Source organism: Dreissena polymorpha, chromosome 8, assembly GCF_020536995.1.
Source record: "Dreissena polymorpha isolate Duluth1 chromosome 8, UMN_Dpol_1.0, whole genome shotgun sequence".
In the NCBI taxonomy this organism is placed as follows: Eukaryota; Metazoa; Mollusca; class Bivalvia; order Myida; family Dreissenidae; genus Dreissena; species Dreissena polymorpha.
In genome coordinates, this window is record NC_068362.1 from 90,146,534 (window position 1) to 90,167,338 (window position 20,805).

Sequence of the window (20,805 nt, forward strand, 5' to 3'; positions counted from 1 at the left end):
AAAGCAATTTATATAACAATTAGTTATTACATGAGTCAACGATTGCGATTCGTTCCTACAGGATCTCCATTAGCATTGGTTGCTTCATTTTCTTAGTATTCAATTCTATGCGAAGGTATGCTGACAAATTTTTAAGATTTACTCTTCGAATGTTTCATTAACAGTAATGTATAGATTAGGAATGAACTATTTTATTTTTAATCTTTGATATTTTTATAATTTATGTTCAACAATAACATAATGAAACATGCTTTCTTTTCATTATATAATTTAGAGGAATTCATATAAAGACACTGCATGCAATTAAATACATGAAAGTTATTTCTTTTAACTAAAAGTAACTTTATATTGAAATTTGACAAATTTTATATGAGTTTTGCATAATTTGCTATCGTTGTTTCCATTATTTTTTTTTTAAATTTGTTTGAATCAAAGTAATATTTATACCTGGTCCTTTAGATATTAAACAGGTTTGCAGCAGTCTCAATTGTTTCCGTAGAAAAATGTTATAAGTTTTACATTATTGCATGAGTAAATACAAAATTCCATTTCAAAAAGTTATAGACCTACAATTGAAATAATATGTTGCTGTCAATATGTTTTATTGTTTAGAATATGCTGTAAACAATCAATCGAAGATAAATAATTATCTAAACTAAAGCTAAGAATTTTTTATTAAATGTAATATACCATATCCCTTTAAAGAAAATCTTTGTTTAGGTATCAGACAGGACAACAACAGCTATTACAGCTGTTTCTCTGTTGTTTTATTACAATATTTTAACTTTTATTTAAACTAACATTTGAAGTGTTCACATGTTCAAATAATTTGCATTAAATAAAAGACGATTTCTTATTTCTAAAATGGCATCAGCAAAGTTTTGAATACCACAAAGGGTTATACGGGTATGTTAAAAATTTTGGTAAAGATGATCTGGCAACTGAATTTATGGTTACATCGTTATTATTCTTAAACAAATATATGTTAAAATAACGAACGTTTGAATGTCTGGCAGAACAATGTAATTCTCGGCATTGGCAAAGTTGGATCCCAAAACCATGATTTGAACAGAATACGTCAAAAAACATATTCATTAGTACACAACAAACGCATACTATTGTATTGATGTCTTTTTAGAGAATATGTTTACGTTTCAAGCCTATAATAATCACTATACAATACAACCTGCTAACTTTTGAAACCTGCAACTTGTAACCTGTGAGGAGAATACGTTTTAGTTATGAAATATTATTATTGCTTCGGTGATCAACATGTGCAGCGGATCAAAACGATCAAAACACTTTCATGTAAGTGTGTCCTAATGACAATTCATGTTAAGCTGCTTGTGATTGTGACAAACTTTGCAAAACGAAACATTGTCTGAGTCAAGTAAATTGCGTTAAATGTATCGTCAATTAACAACGGTCGGCGAACCAAATGACTAGCTTACCATGCACAATTCGTACTCCAGCGACAATAACATAACACACAACGAATTGACAGGTATGGTATAATATTGTTGATAAAACAGTTATATCACATTTTGATCTCTGTTTTATAATCGAACGATACAAACATACAATGATACTAACAAATGATATTCATAAAATAAACATATAAAACTATCGTTTGTCCACAAACATGATAGACGTGATGGATGCATCATGTCTAATTTCGAGCCCAATGTTATTATGAATACAAACAAATCGCAATGTACAGTACAGTGTTATTCATAAATGTATCAATTCTCAAACATTAAAAACATTAACATATTGAAGTTTTACTTATTCTATAATGTTTTTTCTACATTGAAGATTATATTGCTTATTTTAATGTACACATAAGGTATGTTAAATACGTTCGAGAAAAAATATCAGGCATACACCCATAATATGTTGTTTGCAAAAAAAGTCACACTAAAAATTAGATGAACTCCGAAGAATGTACATTAACTTGACAGGACAAATCGGCATTACAGTTTTGATTTTTTTTATGTCAGCCCAGATTGTGAAATGAAAGTATTTAAATCGTATATATCATCACGATAAAACAATTATTGTCCTTCCTAATACTCTCCATGCGACGAGAAGACGTACCACACACTGCAAAGTCACGGGGAAATTATCATTGATATTTGTACCGCGTTTACTGACTTAATTATATATTAAGTTAGGCACGCGAAATCAGTCAGCTATCTGCAATGTTTGTTTTTGTATATCTGGCATCTATAGTAGCGCTCGATATGGATGTCGCTGTTCATACTTTTGAACAACAATTCTACGATGCCGATGCTTTTTTTCTCCCGTCGACACGCTAGATCACAGTATCAAAGAGAGACATGCCTCGTACTATGTTATCATCCTGAAAGAAAATCAACAACACTATTCGTCATTTTAATATTCACCACATACCTTGACATATGAACAAGAAATATGACATTTGTACTCAATTTAAAGGAATACTGTAACTGAAAACAAATTTAGTCGATATTTTGTCAATATACAAAACATTCATTCGGTATCGTCTCGAAACATTGGTTTCAAAAACACACAGACTATTGAAAAAAAGACCAGTTGTATGTACACCTTAATGTTAACCCATTTATGTCTAGAAAAAAGGCATTGGTAAACAGCGTAGACCCAGACGCCGCATAATGCAGCGTCTCATCAGGGTCTGCGCTGTTTGCTTTAAGGAATTTCTGTAAGAAATATTCTGAATATAGAAATCAATATACTAGACATCCCTAATTTTGGAAATAAATTGATCCAATTTAGGAGGATGGGAAAGTCCACTAGGTATAAATGGGTTTAATGTATATTTCTGGGCGAAGAGGCAGGTTTATAGCCCCTTAAACTTGATAAATATCCACAACGCTATTAACTTTGACCGTTCCAAAGCGATGACTGCAAGGATACATAATTGCTAATTTGCCTTATATGTGTATATATAAGAAGAGTTCTCTCCTGGTGATATTTCTTGCTTACCATTAACCCTATATAGAGACAATGGTCGTGATACCATAATATCACTTAAATGATAACCTATACAATACAGAGCAATACATCCACCACGATATCAAACAAAACATGATACAAGCTGAGGTCAGCGCCTTGGAACGGTTTATGCACAACATAGGGGGTTAAAGTATCTTAAGAGTACAAATTTGTGGTATACATGTGTGTCCGTATAAGTCTGGAGGCCGTTTTATCAACATATCTTATCTTAGCGGATCTTATCTTAAATCCCTCACTTACGATTTCATTTACGATCCGCTAATACCCGTTTTATGAACGTTGTCGTAAGTATCGAGTCGCAGCTAAGATTTTAGCTAAGCGTACGATCTGAAATAACGCGAACCAGTCAAAAACGTCATCACTCGATTTCCCGCGTTATGTCAAAGTCGTCTGTTGTCATAACAAGCAAGATGGCCGACAAAATGAACAAGGGGAAACGAAAGCCCAATTGGTCGGAGACGGAGATCGCCTGTTTAGTGCAGGCATGCACGGACAATAACTCGTTATTGGTCAGTAAAATGACTATTGAAGTGACGAACAAGAAAAAAGAAAAGTTCTGGGCGGACACCTGTGAGAAGTACGTATAGTAAATGTATCGACATCGTTTCTTAAAAAAATATTTAAGCGATTTATGTCTGTCAATTTTTATCATAATTGTTCCGATTTATTTTATTTAAATTCATATTTTGTACCTTACTCAACAAAATGAAAAAGTTTGTATGCATGTTTGCATGTTGATGTTAGTTAGAAAATAAGCGGAATCATAATTTACCGCGTTTGAACTTAGGTTACAAGTTGCTAGTGTATGCTTATATAATAAAAAAATTTGCAGACGAATAATCGAGTTTTTTCGATGATCAATCAATATATTATTAATATGCAGTAAATTTGAAGGAAGCATTGCATATTATTAATATTGTGTTTGCTTTTAGGGTAAATACAATTTTAAAGGGATATAATAAATTATCTCCCTTTTCTAAAGTTGTATTCTCATCTTCAATTTCTTACACATTTTTGCTTCCTACGGTATACATGTATATATTTATCTTGGTACATTACAATGCGTACTGTATAATACTGTTTTGGCATATCATGTACGACCCAGTGTGCATTATATTTCATAAATTATAAATTAATTTCAATTGTTTTTGTAAACACACATCTAAAAATAATCAATTTCAGAGTGAACAGCGTTGGCTTGAGCAGCCGCGAAGTTGACGAAATAATAAAGAAGTGGACGGACCTTAAGGTACATAAACTAATGAAATCTCATGATTCTTTCCACAAAATGATTATAAAAAATTCACAATGTCAGTCACTAATAAGATTTTAAACATGAAATTCAGGTTTAATTTGTGTAATCTAAAGTGTGTATGTCAAATAACTTTTATACTCTTCTTAAGAGTCAAGCGAAAAAAAAAGAAAAGAACAGGCGGCGGGAAGCGAGTCTAACAGGAGGCGGCAAAACCAGCATCTGTCTCACAGACTGGGAGCAGAAGGTAAAATTTGAACTTTGATCTATACATAGAAGCATACTGTAATTAACCTTTTCATATCGATATTGCACGGATTAATAATTGGCTTCAATTGTTGTTGTTCCTGTTTTCTATTGAAGATAGTAGCCATTCTACCAGAAGAAACACTGGTGGGAATCGACGGTGGATTAGACACGTTTCAGTCCAGTTCATGTATGTCATTACTTTTTATATATTCTGACATATATATCATAATTATTACTGTATTTATGCACCATGCATCAATTAATCGCTTATTTCGTTCATCTGTTAAGTGTTTTAATTGAATTTCTTTTCAGGCTCTAAACAACAAGCATGTGTTGACGAGGAAACATCAAGCATTTCAATTGGCCACGAGTTGGTAAGATAATTAATCAAAAACACAGTATACTTATGGCACATTTATTATTGTAGGAGTGTCAATGTTACTAAGCAAATAAAATATAAAAGGTCTAACAATGTGTGTCATAATAACAAATTAATTATGCGGCATAAAGTTCGTTAAAGTTTAAGTTACTTAATTGCAGTTACGATTGTAATAAATAGGCTCCATCAAAATATCTTTGTCATTGAATGTACATGTTTGCATATATGACATAAAAGTCATTGGTTTCTTACTTGTAAAATTATAAATAAGTTTACGCATATTTATGACCTAAACTAACATATTGGATTACTTATGTTATATAAAAAGTCATAATCATTCATATATAAACATTATAGGAAGATGCGCCAAACAGCCCGTGTGAGGCCAAATCTGAACAGCCTTGTAAGAGAAGAAAGATGTAAGTTCCATACAAATTAAATATTTATGCCCCCCTTCGAAGAAGAGGGGGTATATTGTTTTGCTCATTTCTGTCTGTCGGTCGGTCTGCTCACCATATGGTTTCTAGATGATAACTCAAGAACGCTTCGGCCTAGGATTATGAAACTTCAGCCTTTGTAACTTATTAAGTTGTATGATAATACATTTTAATACTATATCCAAAAAAAATTGTGCATACATTTAAACCTAAATTTCACAATTCATTTTCACAAATGTTCAATATAAAATAATTTGTTGCTACAGAACATTGTCTGATGTGCAGCTAGCACAATACACGTTCTTCATTGTACAAACAGAAACAACCCGGTTTAAAAGAAAATTGATGGAACAACAAATTCAGACACAAAAGGCTGCGGAGCAGTACTTCATTGAAAGCAAAAAAAACCTTGCCCAAAATGTATTGGAGAATTTTTTAGAACAGTAAGTCAAATTATTATATTAGTATCTAAACTATCTTTGATTTAAATAAAAACATTAATATAATGACCCCATAATACATTTTACTTTGGAAGGGCTCATGGGTTGAAGCATATTGACATGTCTGTCTTTATATACATCATTTACACAAATGTATGCTAAACCAGTTTTAAAAAAATCATTAGTTTATGCACATCTCTTAATGTTACATTAATGTTACAATGTTACCATTTTAGCATCACTTTGCATTACAAATAATTTGAAACATGACATGTATTTTATTTTCAGATAGTGTTCCACTTCCTTTGTCCTTGGAGGCGAAGAAAAATGTACTGTTATGTTTATTAGCTAAGTATTAAAGGAATAGACTTTATTTCCACTTTGTGATAATATGAAGGAAACATGAAAACATCACAAGCATTTGGAAACACTATGTCCCCATATATTTGACATTTGACCTTGAAGGATGACCTTGACCTATCACCACTCAAAATGTGCAGCTCCATGAGATACACATGCATGCAAAATATGAAGTTGCTATCTTCAATATTGCAAAAGTTATGGCAAATGTTAAAGTTTGACGCAAACAAACACACATACCAACAGACAGGGCAAAACTAATATGCCCCCACTATAGTGGTGGGGGACATAAAAATTGTGTCTTATAAAAAACTACAAAAACAGACATAGAAATTTTCAATAATAACATTCTTGCAAAGCTTTTCACCAAATTTGAACATAGCTTAAATATTGTTCACAGAAATATGACCTGACTTTCATCAACAAATAGTTATATGCATGAAGCCCCACATGGATAGATCACAATGGCTTACATAGAGTACTTAATGTACATGTGAGGTTGATTGGTGATTGTCGGCTCAGGTACTACTTTAAAGTACCCTGGGTACTCTTAAGTATACTACAAAATACCCCAGGTACAGAAAACAAACTAAAAAGTACCCCTGAATATGGTGGGGTGCCTTTAAGCGTATTTTCCATATCTGGGCTACATATTAGTATACACATGAGTACCAGGGGTACTTTTTAGTAGAACCTGAGCCGACAAAGACCAAATAAGCATGTGAACTTTGAACAGCAGCTACATAAATAAGTGAATAATTTGCTGTCTGTATGCTGATGCATGACGGTCATTTTGAACTTGTGGGGCAGTGTGATCAACATCATCAGCCTCCTCAATAGGTTCTTCAGGCAGTGGCACTTGCAGATCGACACACAAGTTGTGAAGACGCATACATGCTGCAACTACTTGGCAGCATTTGTCTGGCCGCATGTATAAGCATCCTCCAGTTTTATGTAGACATCTGTTATTGGAGAATACAAATCAATATGATCTAAAGATTCAATTACAATGTCCAATTAATTATTATACTAATGTTCGTAATGAATAAAATTTTGTTGATATACATCTTGAGATATTAATGAAATGTAACACTTAAATGGGTAAAACAATGAATAAATAAAACAAAAAATTTACTAATTTACGACATCCATTTCTATCAACATCTGGACATGTATATGTAAGCAACTTTTAAATCTTTATCAAATGTTTTTTTACTACATGTGTCTCCTTCACTGATTCCCAACAAGTCACAATAAGATACATGTACACAAACACATCAATCAGTCATTTCAAGAGCATTGTTTTATCGCAAAATTTTATATGTGCTTAACAAATGAAAAAATAACACATTTGATTTAACATTTTGTACAACTGCTATTCATTTTAAAAGATCAACGGCATATTTTCAGCATACAGCAGTCACAGTTTAGGGTTTTATCAAAAGATGTACAGACAGACAGAAAGGATTTGTCAATAAAATATATTCTGTGGGAAGATTCATTGTGCTTTATTGGTGTCATATGTTGATTAACTGAATGTTTTTGGAACTAAATTAACATACATGCAGTATATATACATACCTAAATCTACTCTTGAGAACTCCAAAAGCCCTCTCCACCACCATCCGCCCACTTGACTGGGCATAGTTGTATCGTAACTCTGCATCTGTTGTAGGTCTAAGTAATGGCGTCAACAGATATTTTTTCAAGGGATAGCCCGAGTCGCCCAGCAAGTGCCCTTGGTGGTGTTCTTCCAGAAAGGTCTAATACAATTTTTAAAATAATCCAGGTTAACGTTTGAACAATCATCGCTAAAGTGGTTAATGCATGTATCTGGAGGATGCTCATAAGCTTAACGCAATACTTTATTAATATCAATTGTAAATTCAACAAAGATATACATATGTTATGTGTTGATACAGTTTTTACAGATATAAAGTAATACAGTTCAAACTACTCTGTTTTTGAAAGCCATGATCATGTTATTCAAGTAATGAAAATTAAACTTAAAACACAATATATTTTTTTAATTAAAGTTCATTCATCAAAAAAGAAAAATTGCATCATAATTCCAGTAGCATTTCAGTTTTTCCTAGCCTTTAGTTCTTTAAAGTGTATGCATATACTATTTCCATGAAAGCACATACTAGATATATATATATATGTTCATACCTTCAACCCACAGCTGTCAAAGGCAGAGGCATCATGCGTAGACCCAGGCCATTTCGACACAATGTCAATGAACCTGCAAATAACCTATACTTTAAGATGTTAAAATGTAATTCAATTAATTGCGGTATATGATTGAGGGAATCAATGTAATTCACATGTAACACATTCACTATTAGTTATGCAGCTTCTGACTGACATTGTACAGTGTGATAGAGGGTCATTAAAATAACATTGGGCAAGAGTGACACACAATTCACTTTGCTACAATGCCTAGTTATTGTATGTAATGCATCTTGACTGTTAAGAATGTATTCTTAAATATGAAGATATCAGCACTAACTGCAAGCAAAACTGTCCTTTCTGCACTTAAGATTTGTTTAAGTATTTGTGTTAATCCCTGTGAAACCTGTTGATCCTGCACCCTGTTATATCTACCTTGCTATGAAGTTTCAAGATAAAACCTATTTAAGTTTTTGAGATATGCTTCGGACAATGATTACAACTGCCGTAATACATGAAACCAGTTGTGCTACATTCTTAACAAAAATGAATACAGAATATTTATAGTTTAATGTACCTGGCCTTGTGGTCCACAACTGCTTGGACATTTATGGCATGGAAGCCTTTACGACACACATAAATGGCTTCATTTGCTGCTGGGGCAATTATTGGAATGAGTGCTCCATCAATTGCACCAATTGTATTTGGAATGCCACATTTTTGAAAAAATCCTTGTTTGACAGAAGCAAGTGCAATTCCAGTTGGAAACCTGTAAAAAATTACACTATGTTATAATTAACAGTTTCTTGTTAAACTGTAAAAAAAATGAGAAATACACATTTGGCAACAAAACAAAAGCATGTGTTACAAATAACATTTTTAAACACTAAGAATGTTTAATCATACATATTACAGGTAAAATATTGTGTTGAGAATTCTCAATGACCACCATGTTGCCAGTTTTAATTAAATAAATTTATCAAAATAATAGGTTTTTGGAAATTGATTGTACACATAATAAAGTGTTAGATATATTATGAACAAAACATAAGTAAAAAGTTAAATCAATGAGTTTAAACCTATTTATTTAAAGTCAATTGCATAGAAAGTACTAACATGTACTTATTTGAAACGCTCTCGAGTCCGTTTCCTGTGCCTAATCAAATACTTGGTGTCTTTGACGTAGATCTAATGAACGCTCCCACACTGGGGAATGAACCCGTGACCTCCCAGTTGCTAGGTAGACAACATATCCATCTAGCGACCGGGAGGTCACAGATTCGATCCCAATTGTGGGAACGTTCTCCCCTAAAGTCACCAAGTACTGGTTTAGGCCCAGGAAATGAGGGAATTACAAATAAGTAGTAAGTCAGAAGTAGTTAAATCAATTAAATACTAAATCAAATATAAATTGCTCAACAGTAATTTAATATTAAAACCAGTTCTTTGAAAGTTTTCAATAAATATTAACTCATTAATAAGTTTTAATATGAATTTAAAACAAACATGCTTACTTTACATTATCAATTCTTAAATTAACAGCATCAACAAAGGCTGCAATAATATTGCATGCACTGGACCTGAAAAACAATTCATTGCACAATAATTTGACTATAGCTGCTCATACTTTAAGAACAAACTACCGGTATTAATGTTTTATGATGCCCAAAATAAGGTTATTAATGTTTTAGTTAAATGACATTAAAAACATGTCTTATTCCATTAAAAGATCAACAATGATGTACATAGAACTGTAACACTATTCAGGAATCCACATGATGAGTTTTATGTAGATCTTTTTACAGAACACATTAATTCATAACCTGTTGTTTGTCATGTTTAAAGTGGAACATCAGTTTCAAAAGGAACATTATTATATAATAAAACATAAATTGATATACTTTTAAATTGTAATTATTATGTATTATTATGTATTAATTCACAATACATTCCTTCCTTATAGTGTATCTACTATCTTATGCGAAAAATTACCTGCTAATTCCATGAAGGTCAGCAACCTCAGACAGAAAATCACCTTTCGCCAAGTACCTTAGACTCACAAGCACCTACCAAAATAATGCACAAGAGTTTGTTTCAAATATGATCATTTAATACAATCACACAAAACAAATATAAGTAAATCAGACAAACGGGAATGATGAAAAGTAAGCAAGCATTATTTAAACTTAACATCCTTGCAAATTTGGTACTAATTTTTACACTGATGGGTATTTCAATTGTATGTGATTATTGAGCATATAACAGTACATCACACAGAGACATAGTTGTTTTATAATAAAGTGCATGTCTGACAACCAATTCCAGATTATTATTTTTTATTGAAATATATTCAATTGTGGTGTGGTCAATATAGACCACCTTGGCTACGTGAAAATGTGAATCAACCACTGTGCTAACCAGACATCATTGTGGGATTGAAGTTGCTCAGCTGAACATATTCGTGTTCATGTATTTTGTAAATTCCTATATCTTATTTTGACAGAACATTGGTAATGCTCATGTATGATAAGTTTAAGACTTCTAATCATCAGAGAAGATATTCCAGACATACTACCGTGAATCATTACAAGTACAACAACTTTAAAACTTTATCTGAACAAAAATCATTAAACTGTGTCGAAAACAAACATGTTTAGCAACGTCCGAAATATGTAATGTCCGACTACTATTTCAACCTTTAAAATTCAAGCTATAATGGCAATGAAACTGTCGTACTTTAAAAGAAACGATAGAACATTTGGTTTTATGAAAATCGAGCAAATGAAAAGAAATACTTATCCTTTTAACGGCTAGACAATCCATTATCATACAAATTAAAAAAAAGTTTATTCTCTCTTGTCATGGCGACCCTAATTATGCCCCTTGGACGTAGCGATTTATAAACCGAATTTATAAAACGCTATCACATGAAAGTAATCTCAATTGAATATGATGGATTGAGAACAATTGGATGCAAACCTGCGTTAGAACAGGTATGGACTTCGATCTTCTCGTCGGTTTTTGTAGATCGTACCTTAAAAAATCGACAAGCCGATAAATGGATTGTCGATCTAATCGATAGCGACTCAATATTTCAGCGTCTCTAAGATCACTGAACCCCTTTCTTTGTCGAAACAGCCTCCTTTCTCTCGGTCGTGCGACGTCTAACGCTCCTATGGCCGCCATAATAAGAACGCTAAGAGTGGTCTCATCTCTCTTGGTTAACCATCGTCTAAAGCACGTGCGGCGGCCATGTTTAGTACAATTTACGAACGCTAAGAGTGGTCTTACCCAGTCGTAGCTTTCAGCACAAATCTTACGACATCTTAGCTGCGATTTCTTTGATAAAACGGTTCGCAGTACTTACGATAAGCGTACGTCAAAATCCTACGAATCTTACGTAAGATCACGCTAAGATATGTTGATAAAACGGCCTCCTGAATTATAAATGTTAATATTTGCAGACGACGTACAATTTGCACCAGACACAGAATACAAATGCTAGAGGGTGAACAATTACTTAAATATGTCGGCGTTTATTCCTCGTCTACTAAGCTTTCGAATAAAATGGCCATACGAGTAACTGAATTATGATGACGTCTCTTTATGATTATAGGCATATGCCATATCACTGTTAAATTAAACTAATGGGTACCAAACTCATGTCAATCATATGAAATGGATACGGGTTGTGTGAACTGAACTTTTTTGATATTGTTGATAAATGCGCTGTGCCTGTAAACAATTTATGTCACCAACAATGTATGTATGCAATAATGTAATACTAGGCAACTTTGTTATATATCCAGTTCCTATTTTCAACGAACACTCGTTTAAAGTATTCGTTAGGTTTAATTGAAATGCCTTCTTTGTATTATATTAACAATGTTATTAAATGTTGTCTGTGTACCTTCATTTTGGGATAAAAGTACTTTGCGTGAACATATTTTCTATATCTGGTTTGAATATACTCGCATATGACAAGAACATGGGGATGAGAATTTCAAGACTGAATAATATTGTGTGTACAATGATTGCAAGTATTGCACCAAGTGGACTTTAAGTAAACTAGTACGAATGCATCTTAACGATGTTATATTATGCAAGTATATAAACATTTTCACATAAACACATGATTGAGAAAAATCGATTTTTTGATTCATATAGATGATAGATTTTGTCCTTCCTTGCAAAAGTGTATTGAAATTCAGATGCATGCGTTGTGTATGTGTCTGGACGTACGGGATCTGCTTTTAACATATATTCGCATTAAGCACTATACACATCCCTAAGGTAAATATATTAAATATAATAACGAGCTAAAGTAATGAAAATATAATTTAAAATAATGCAATATTTTAGTGCTTTGTTTATGAATTTCGAAACAGAGTATGGCTACCAAACATAATGTTAGATTAAGCTGTACTAGATGCCCTTTGTGTTATTAGTATGCCGTCTTGTCTCGAGATTGTCAATGCTATAAGTTACATGTATTTGAAAATACAGAAATACATTTTGGATCGTAAATCTTATACCTTTTTAATTTGAATTGTGATGCAATCATATAAATTTTTATATACATTTAATTATGTTGCAAATATCGCGGGACAAAGTTTGAGGTTTTGAGCTTCTAAACATCGGTTAAAACCAATGCATTCTGTCAACCTCTCAAATACCACGATCTTGGTTTTGCTGACTTGTGTGCGTGTGTTGCATATTTGTGTGTCTTATCAACTACATTTGCTTTGTGTCTCACTGCATTGTTATTGGATATGTGTCATAAATAAAAGCCCACGTGTTATTATTGTAATTGCTTCTCTACGGTTGTTGTAGTTATTTCTTCTGTTCGTGTATATTTTAGTGTATGAGTACAATATCTTCTATATTAAGTAACTAAGTATCATTATAAGTATGGGTACCTCTACTTCAGTCGTTATGAAGTAATTGGGCAGAAACGAGATGCGTTTAACAATGTGTAAATTGTGTTCTCATGACTATTATACGTTGGAAAATGAAATCACTTTGACACTTTTTTCAATTTTTTTCCAATAAAGGCGATTTGATAACTAATGGTTTTAATTGCTTGTCCCCGTCTGTCCATCGGTTTTACGTCTTGATGGATATATTAAAGGATGGGTTATAACTTGTATTATGAGCCAATCTATAACTCGGAAATTTGGAGTTTTATAAAACTAGTATACTATAAAATATTTAAAAAACTGACCATTCTACATGTTTCCATGAATTCTTCAAATGATATCACACCGTCTTTGTTCAAGTCCATTCTCTGCAAATAACAATGATACATTTAACGTTTGAGTAGCATAAGTTTATACTTGTGTCTAAAATAAGAAATTACTTTACTTTAACATGAAATCGAAATTCCATATATAGACATAAGGCCGGGATCGACTAACTCTGTCGGTACAATCACATAGTGTTAATAATAATAATTGGGAGTGAACTGCTATGCTAGACCACAAACTGTTCGTTGGGATTGGGGATTTATGCAATCAAAAAGAGATTGACCATCTCTAAGTTTCTCTCATAACAGAGCTGTACGGGCATTTGTATGTTCACTATACATGGATTTTAGTCGACAAAGTGCGAGCAGCTTAACATACCTGGAACACCTTTTCCGCGTGCTCCCGCGCGCTGTACTCGTCAATTGCCGGCAGGGTGAAGCGTCCCATCATCTCATAGATGGCGCCCACGATGTCCACCATCTCGTCCTTAGTTATGATGCCGTCCCCATTGACGTCATAAAGGTTAAACGCCCACTGTAGCCGCTCTGGAAGTGTCCCCCTCACGAGAACGGACAACCCCATCACGAACTCCTTCGAAACAGAATCCAGGATAAACATTTGCCAATGTAATATTGATTATGATGAAAATATTAATGAAGAGTCGAAGGAGTCGGAGGTGTATACTTATTGTTCATTGTTTAATTAAGTTACTTTCTGTTCTTGATTCCTATTTGAGCTACAATCTCGATGTAAATGAATGTACTTTATATTTCCGTCCGATCGTCCTAATGTTATGTGAAAGTATTGAGTGCTTCTTTTTATATCGTTAAAAATAATATGAGTCTTGGAAAACTGGGTTTAATGCATGTGCGTAAATGGTCGTACAAGATTAGCCTGTGCATTCAAAACAGGCTAATCAGAAATCCACGTTCCGTTTAGATTTGAATTTAGTTGAGACTATGCTTCTTAAAACGAGCAATTCCAACACGCGGAAAGTGTCGTCACTGATTCGCCTAGGCGGACTCCATCAAGTCTAGTTTTACCAGAACGTAGCTCAGGTTGAAGAGAGAGACAAAGTCAAATTCTTCTTTTAGGTTTGCTGATTGTTAAGGTATGTGGCGATAAATCTAAATAAGCCCTATGTACAGTTTAGTCTAGATAATACAATTATTGACTTCTTATGAACGGCTCTTTATTCATCATTAACTTACTAAATTGCCACTACAGGGTCAGACTTTACCAATCAAATGCGATCGATCGGACCGCTCTTAGGTTAACATTATAATACTTGTTTATCTTACTAACCACGCTTAGATAAATACAAGCTTAGGTGTTTATCTTACAATAGACATTAATTGAATAGGAATCAGAATGATATAACGTCCAGTTGTAGAGCTTTTCTCTAATGCTCGATAAACTTAATTGAACTTTGACACAACACAGAAAAAACATTTAGAATAGAGACAACACATAATTTATGATGAAGGCGATTACCTCGAAGCTAATGGACCCGTTTTTGTCATGGTCGAATGTATTGAACACGTAGTGGGCATAGGCAGTCGCGTCTGAAATCATTGGACATAACACTTTATGATAGAGAAAGGTAAACAAAAAATAATATACATTTATAAAATACATTTACATACATTACGCCACATGTGAGCATAGATTGTCGAGTGGTTTAAGAGCTAGACGTTTTCTCCAAGAGTCAGTGGTTCGAGCCCAGTTAAGGATTATTTTTGTTCTTACTTTAGGTGTATAATTGTGTTTTTGTTACTTGGGCTCCTTAGTTTCACTGTTTACAGTTATCAATTAAGGTATGTAATGATATATTTCAGTACATGCTGAAATATGTTAAAAGGTCCATTTACAGCCTCTTAGGCCTTATTCTAAAAATGAAATATACAAAGTGTAGAATGTCAGCCGAAGTGCAATTTTAGTACGTGGACATTCTCCTTTCTTTAGATACATTTACTGAACTTAAAATGTGATTTTAATATGGTGCCTCGCTGGGTGAAAACGTGACTAAATGCATGTGCGTAAAGTATCGTATTAGGTTAGTCAGCGCAGTCAGCGCCGTCCAATAAGAGACACCGCTTTCGTTCAGAAGAAACATCCTTTAAACAACGAAACAATATATAAAGGCGGAAAGGTCCCCCACGATACGACTGTGCGTAATGCACATGCTAATCTGGGACGACATTTAACGCACATGAATAACGCCCGGTTTCTCCAGAGCGAGGTTGTAATAAGCCATCTTACCGCCTTGTGGGAAGAATTGAGCATATATTTCTTTGAACGTCTCTTCGTTCACTATTCCCGTTGGGCATTCCTAAAAACAACCAAGTACAGCGTGTGAGTATGTGCGCAGTTCTGGGGATTGCATTATATGTCTATTTATTCAAGACCTTTCTCTCCAGTATGACACAGCTGAAGTAAACTAATTTTGGGTTTTACATTTTACACTGTTGACTCTTTAAAAATAGTTTTGATTTGAGTTTTACATTTAACACTGTTGACTCTTTAAATATAGTATTAATAGTGTATCGTATTAAGCTGCATACCTTCTTTATTTAACAATAACTATTACCGTTGTGGTGTCTTGTTGTTTATCTTGTAAATACAAATGACAAACGGCAAAACAAACATAACTGTTCAAAAAATAAATTTCATAAATACAAGTTACTTATTGATCCACATTATAAGCTAAACTTTTAAGTATTTAAGTATCTACTAATACACATCATTCCTTGACAGAAATAAGCATCTCTCCGTGAGAAGTCATAGACGCGATATCCATCGAGCACCGAATGTACCGATACACTAACTACCACAATTTACAAAGAGGATGTCAGTGAAGAAAGCTATTCTACATAAACTTTTAAAATCGTTTTCTCAGATTCTTAATTTCCCCCGACTTAAGAATGAGCTAATTTCCCACCAGACTTTAAAACGCCTGACACCTCTCTTTCTTCAAACCATTCTTTATACTGATTACATCGGTGATCTAATGGAAAACCGCGTTCATTACTATTTTCCAACTACTTTATTGCCAATAACAATATCCATTCCTTCCAATCAGGGTTCATAACAGACGATTTTATGACAACCAAAATAACTATGTCTTAACAATGAAATCATAAAGTCACACGACGACGGCAAGGAGGCCAGAGCTGTTTGCTATGATATCGCCGAGACATTGCGTCGGGTGTGGAACCATAACTTTCCATTCAAGGTGCAGGCCATTGGTTTCGGTAATTTCTTACAGCTCTGGTTTCAGTTGTATTTAACTGAACAATAACGATAGGTCGTAATGTCTAACTCTTAAACCATAATTGACGATTATTTCCGCAGATTTCCCCAAAGAAGACCCATTCTTTCCCCAATTGCCTTTTTTTGTTAAAGCGTGACTGCAAGATTTTGTCAAATATTTATGAATGTATATAAAATGTGTAAAACACTTATTTTACATATATTTCAATATACATTAAAATAAAAGCTAAGAAGAACATGTGACGAAAAATGCGAAATAAGCCATATATTTAATTCTGAAATCGAAAATGTATGTACAGTCGAATTCGCCAGCATGTATATCATGCATGTACGATGTGAATCTAAATTTAGTTTTACGAATCATTGTAATTTCCTGCAACGATATCTATTCATACGACACACGAACAGTAACTCCGATCCAAATAAAAAGACGAATGATTCGGTTATTGTAGATATGTACGAAATATCTTCGTCACAATGGGCTTGGGCGCTAATTTTTCTTTTTATGCATTTTATGAAATTCGTCTTCAACGTATATTTACTTGCCTTTTTTATGTTATTTTAACATAGTTGCATCAATTTATAACAATATAACACATATACAAATCGTGCAGTTCCGCTTGAACAGTATTGACATCAATGCCAGCCTTTTTCTTGTTGTTAATGACAATAGCTTATACATCGTTGTTGACGAATCTATAGATGCTTCTTTAACACGATCTGTTTGTAATAATGTCGTGGTATAAACAAATGGTTTGTTTCTTTGTATCCGTCAAAAACTGTAATTATGAGTAAAAAAGTGGGCCTTGCCCAGTGAAGAATAGCAAAAAACGGTTCAATATGAAGGACAAGCCGTTGAAAAAAAACAATAAGGGTATATGTATGGCGGTAAGAAAATGTTTGCGATAGGTTTGCGATGGTTAACTATACTCATACATTTAAATATGTGAACGTAAAATATTAACCTGTACAAAAAGGGACGAAATGCCTAGTACTAGTAGCTTAGGATGTTCGTATTTTTGTATAAACGACTAACACAATATATCGAATTTTAATTCGGTTCTTTTTTTTAGCTCACGGAAAATGTAATGGCAACATTTTTATATCGGGCCAGCTCCGAAAACACTTTGCTTAATGCATTTGCGTTAGGTGTCATCCCAGATTAGCCTGTGCAGTCCGACATTACTAATCAGGAACGATACTTTCCGCTTTAATGTACTTTTCATTCAAAGAAAGTATTTTTAAACGATACTCCATTTAAGGTTGAAAGTGACGTCACTGAGAAGCCTATGCGGTCTGCATAGGCTAAAGGAATGACACTTAACGCCCATGCGTTAAGCCCAGTTTATCCAGAACGAAACTCTTGAACAAAGATAAGTCCAAACAAAATTGCACACGAACCTGCTTGAAGCCTCTGTACATAATCTGAAGTTCTTTTTTGGAGAACTTTGTGTTCTTGCAGAGAATATCAAGGCCTTCCGGTTTGTACCTCACAACCTTCATCTCAAGGTCATCAATATCATGATCTATAAAAAGACAAAGATGAAATATAATGTTTTGAGCACAGGTATAATGTGTGTTTATTTATGAGCCTCGTTCCGAGAAAGTGTGTCTTAATGCACGTTCGAAAATTATCGTCATAGATTAGCATCTGCAAACATCACAGGCTCTTTAGGAACGACACTTTCCGCCTAGATTAGATTGTTTTCCGTTGAGAAGAGACTTTCTTTAAACGAAAACTTCAATAAAGCGGAAAGTGTCGTCCCTAATAAGCCTTAGCGTTAAGCACAGGCTTATCTGGGACGACATTTTACGCATAGAGATTAAGCCCAGTTTTGTGAGTAAATATTATACAAGAAAAACACGATATGAAACTCTATTCACATCAACCCTCTAAAAGACATACATAGCTATGATCAACATATAAACACACACGAACATAATCTACAAACAGGCATGTATCACCTTGATCTATATTAGGACACATGGCCATGTCATACTATATGACGAATGCCACTATGCTTATTTAACATGCATGTATTTATATGAATTATCACGATCAGCTGTAATATGCTTACGTTAAGTAACCGATCTGTTCTGTTAAATACTAGAAGTGTCTAGACTTAAATAGCTAGTGTTAAACGCGTATACACACACGCACGCACGCACGCACGCACGCACGCACGCACGCACGCACGCACGCACGCACGCACGCACGCACGCACGCACGCACGCACGCACGCACGCACGCACGCACGCACGCACGCACGCACGCACGCACGCACGCACGCACGCACGCACGCACGCACGCACGCACGCACGCACGCACGCACGCACGCACGCACGCACGCACGCACGCACGCACGCACGCACGCACGCACGCACGCACGCACGCACGCACGCACGCACGCACACACACACACACACACACACACACACACACACACACACACACACACACACACACACGCACGCACAAAACAGTTTTTAATAGACGTACCGGAGAGTAGTAGGAGGAGTTAAAATGGTCCTTACGCGGGCAAATAAAACACGCTTTGTACTGATAGCAGGCACTAAATGTAAGTGGCAAGTGGTAAGCAGTCATTATAGGTAAATGGTATTAGATGCTGCATATATGTTATCCTACACTTTGGTGCTGCGGGGTATCAATAAAGGCTCGTAAAGCAAAAATCATGGTGGAGCTTTGTTGTATTTATTATATCTCGGTTTACAATTCATTTTGGGTGTGTTTTTTGTCACTTCATGCATAATGTCCATTTAAATTGACCCCTAAATAAAGAATATTAATTGTTTGCAGTGTTTTTAACTTTTTTAATAATTAATAGATGCAAAAAGAACAAAATGAACCATTCGCATTAACTCTAAATCTCAGTGTTTTACGTGCATGCATGAATAATAAACAAAGGGTTAATTTTATGCTGCAGGATAGCCTATTCCGATTCGTACACAACATAACACACGAACATTGGTCTTTAAATGTTCGATGCATTTTATATATAAATACAAATCATAGCAATAATATTTGAAGTTAATTCGCGTCAGGAACTTGACTAAAACCACTGAGTTGCATTTGAAAATTACCATTTGCCTTAATCGTTGGGCTATCGGTTTAGGTCGTATTGTGTCCGGTCTTCAAAGATGCGTATCAATAAAGGACGAAGTTTGATATCAAAATTTAGAATCTGCTGATAATTTAAATGGACCTTACGTATGAGCCAGGATAAATATTTCGTATAATACAACGTTTGTATACCATGTTGCTCAACTAGTACCGCGATTCCAAGTCCATTTGTTTGATTAAAGGTTTTCTAAAAGACATAAGTTGGACACGTCATTGTGAGGCCCTGTTATGAATCATTATATACATCTGCATACACATGCGAAATACATCATGTACCTTCTTGTTTTATACATTCTTCATACCGATATTCATTGAACCATAGCTTGTTTACTCAACTAACAAACACTATTTTTCCTTCCAATAACCAGTAAAAAAATTGTAAACATAATACATGGGAATACACACATTAAAACTGTTACAGTTACACAATATAATTATACTGTTTTTACAACCCCACTATTATCATTTTAAGCAAAAACGTAGAGGTAATATAATAAACAAATAATCAATATAAACTAAAACTTATTCACTCTTTCCTAGGTACCAAAAAGCCATCGCCGCAACCGGTATCGATTCATTATCAAATGGTTTGCTTATTGCTCATATATGTATTTGCATAATTAAGTCAATATTGTATTCTTGTGTTACTGTCTCATATTGAGTGATCGATAAGAATCCGAGAAACAAACTACATGAGGATCTTCATATAAAGCGTTCAATTTAAATAAACACATATCATCTACAAATCAGAATTCAGTATAATTAATATTTGTGTATTAATAAATCGTTGTAACAATCTTACATTTTCATATTTTGTACATACCATTATCGTGAACTTTG

General features: G+C 34.1%; 1 protein-coding gene and 2 long non-coding RNA genes across 4 annotated transcripts; 1 reads left to right on the plus strand and 2 right to left on the minus strand.

The window, feature by feature from the left end:
* Positions 1–1,494: 1,494 nt before the first annotated feature.
* On the minus strand, positions 1,495–18,348 carry LOC127841029 (Kv channel-interacting protein 4-like). The gene is made up of 6 exons (XM_052369537.1): positions 18,225–18,348; positions 15,813–15,882; positions 15,045–15,115; positions 13,929–14,141; positions 13,529–13,591; positions 1,495–2,362 (listed from the first exon to the last, which is right to left on the minus strand). Exons 1-6 carry the CDS (start codon positions 18,324–18,326, stop codon positions 2,315–2,317), a joined length of 567 nt encoding a protein of 188 aa, XP_052225497.1. The 5' UTR covers positions 18,327–18,348; the 3' UTR covers positions 1,495–2,314.
* On the plus strand, positions 3,889–4,873 carry LOC127841031 (uncharacterized). The gene is made up of 4 exons (XR_008030680.1): positions 3,889–4,264; positions 4,419–4,514; positions 4,631–4,703; positions 4,829–4,873. It is a non-coding gene; the product is annotated as an uncharacterized LOC127841031 (long non-coding RNA).
* Positions 4,918–11,204, minus strand: LOC127841030 (uncharacterized). Of its 2 annotated transcripts, XR_008030677.1 has the most exons (6): positions 10,297–11,204; positions 9,819–9,884; positions 8,882–9,073; positions 8,305–8,377; positions 7,714–7,895; positions 4,918–7,094 (listed from the first exon to the last, which is right to left on the minus strand). It is a non-coding gene; the product is annotated as an uncharacterized LOC127841030 (long non-coding RNA). The 2 variants fall into 2 exon arrangements; XR_008030678.1 differs by lacking the exon at positions 9,819–9,884 and having other exon boundaries at positions 10,297–11,203.
* Positions 18,349–20,805: the final 2,457 nt, after the last annotated feature.

Coding starts and splice junctions, on each gene's coding strand:
- LOC127841029 (XM_052369537.1), bottom strand. CDS start 18,326: ATGAAGGTTGTGAGGTACAAACCGGAAGGCCTTGATATTCTCTGCAAG. Junction 15,883..18,224: donor TGTACAGAGGCTTCAAGCAG/GTTCGTGTGCAA, acceptor GGTTGTTTTTAG/GAATGCCCAACGGGAATAGT. Junction 14,142..15,044: donor ACGGGTCCATTAGCTTCGAG/GTAATCGCCTTC, acceptor TCTGTTTCGAAG/GAGTTCGTGATGGGGTTGTC.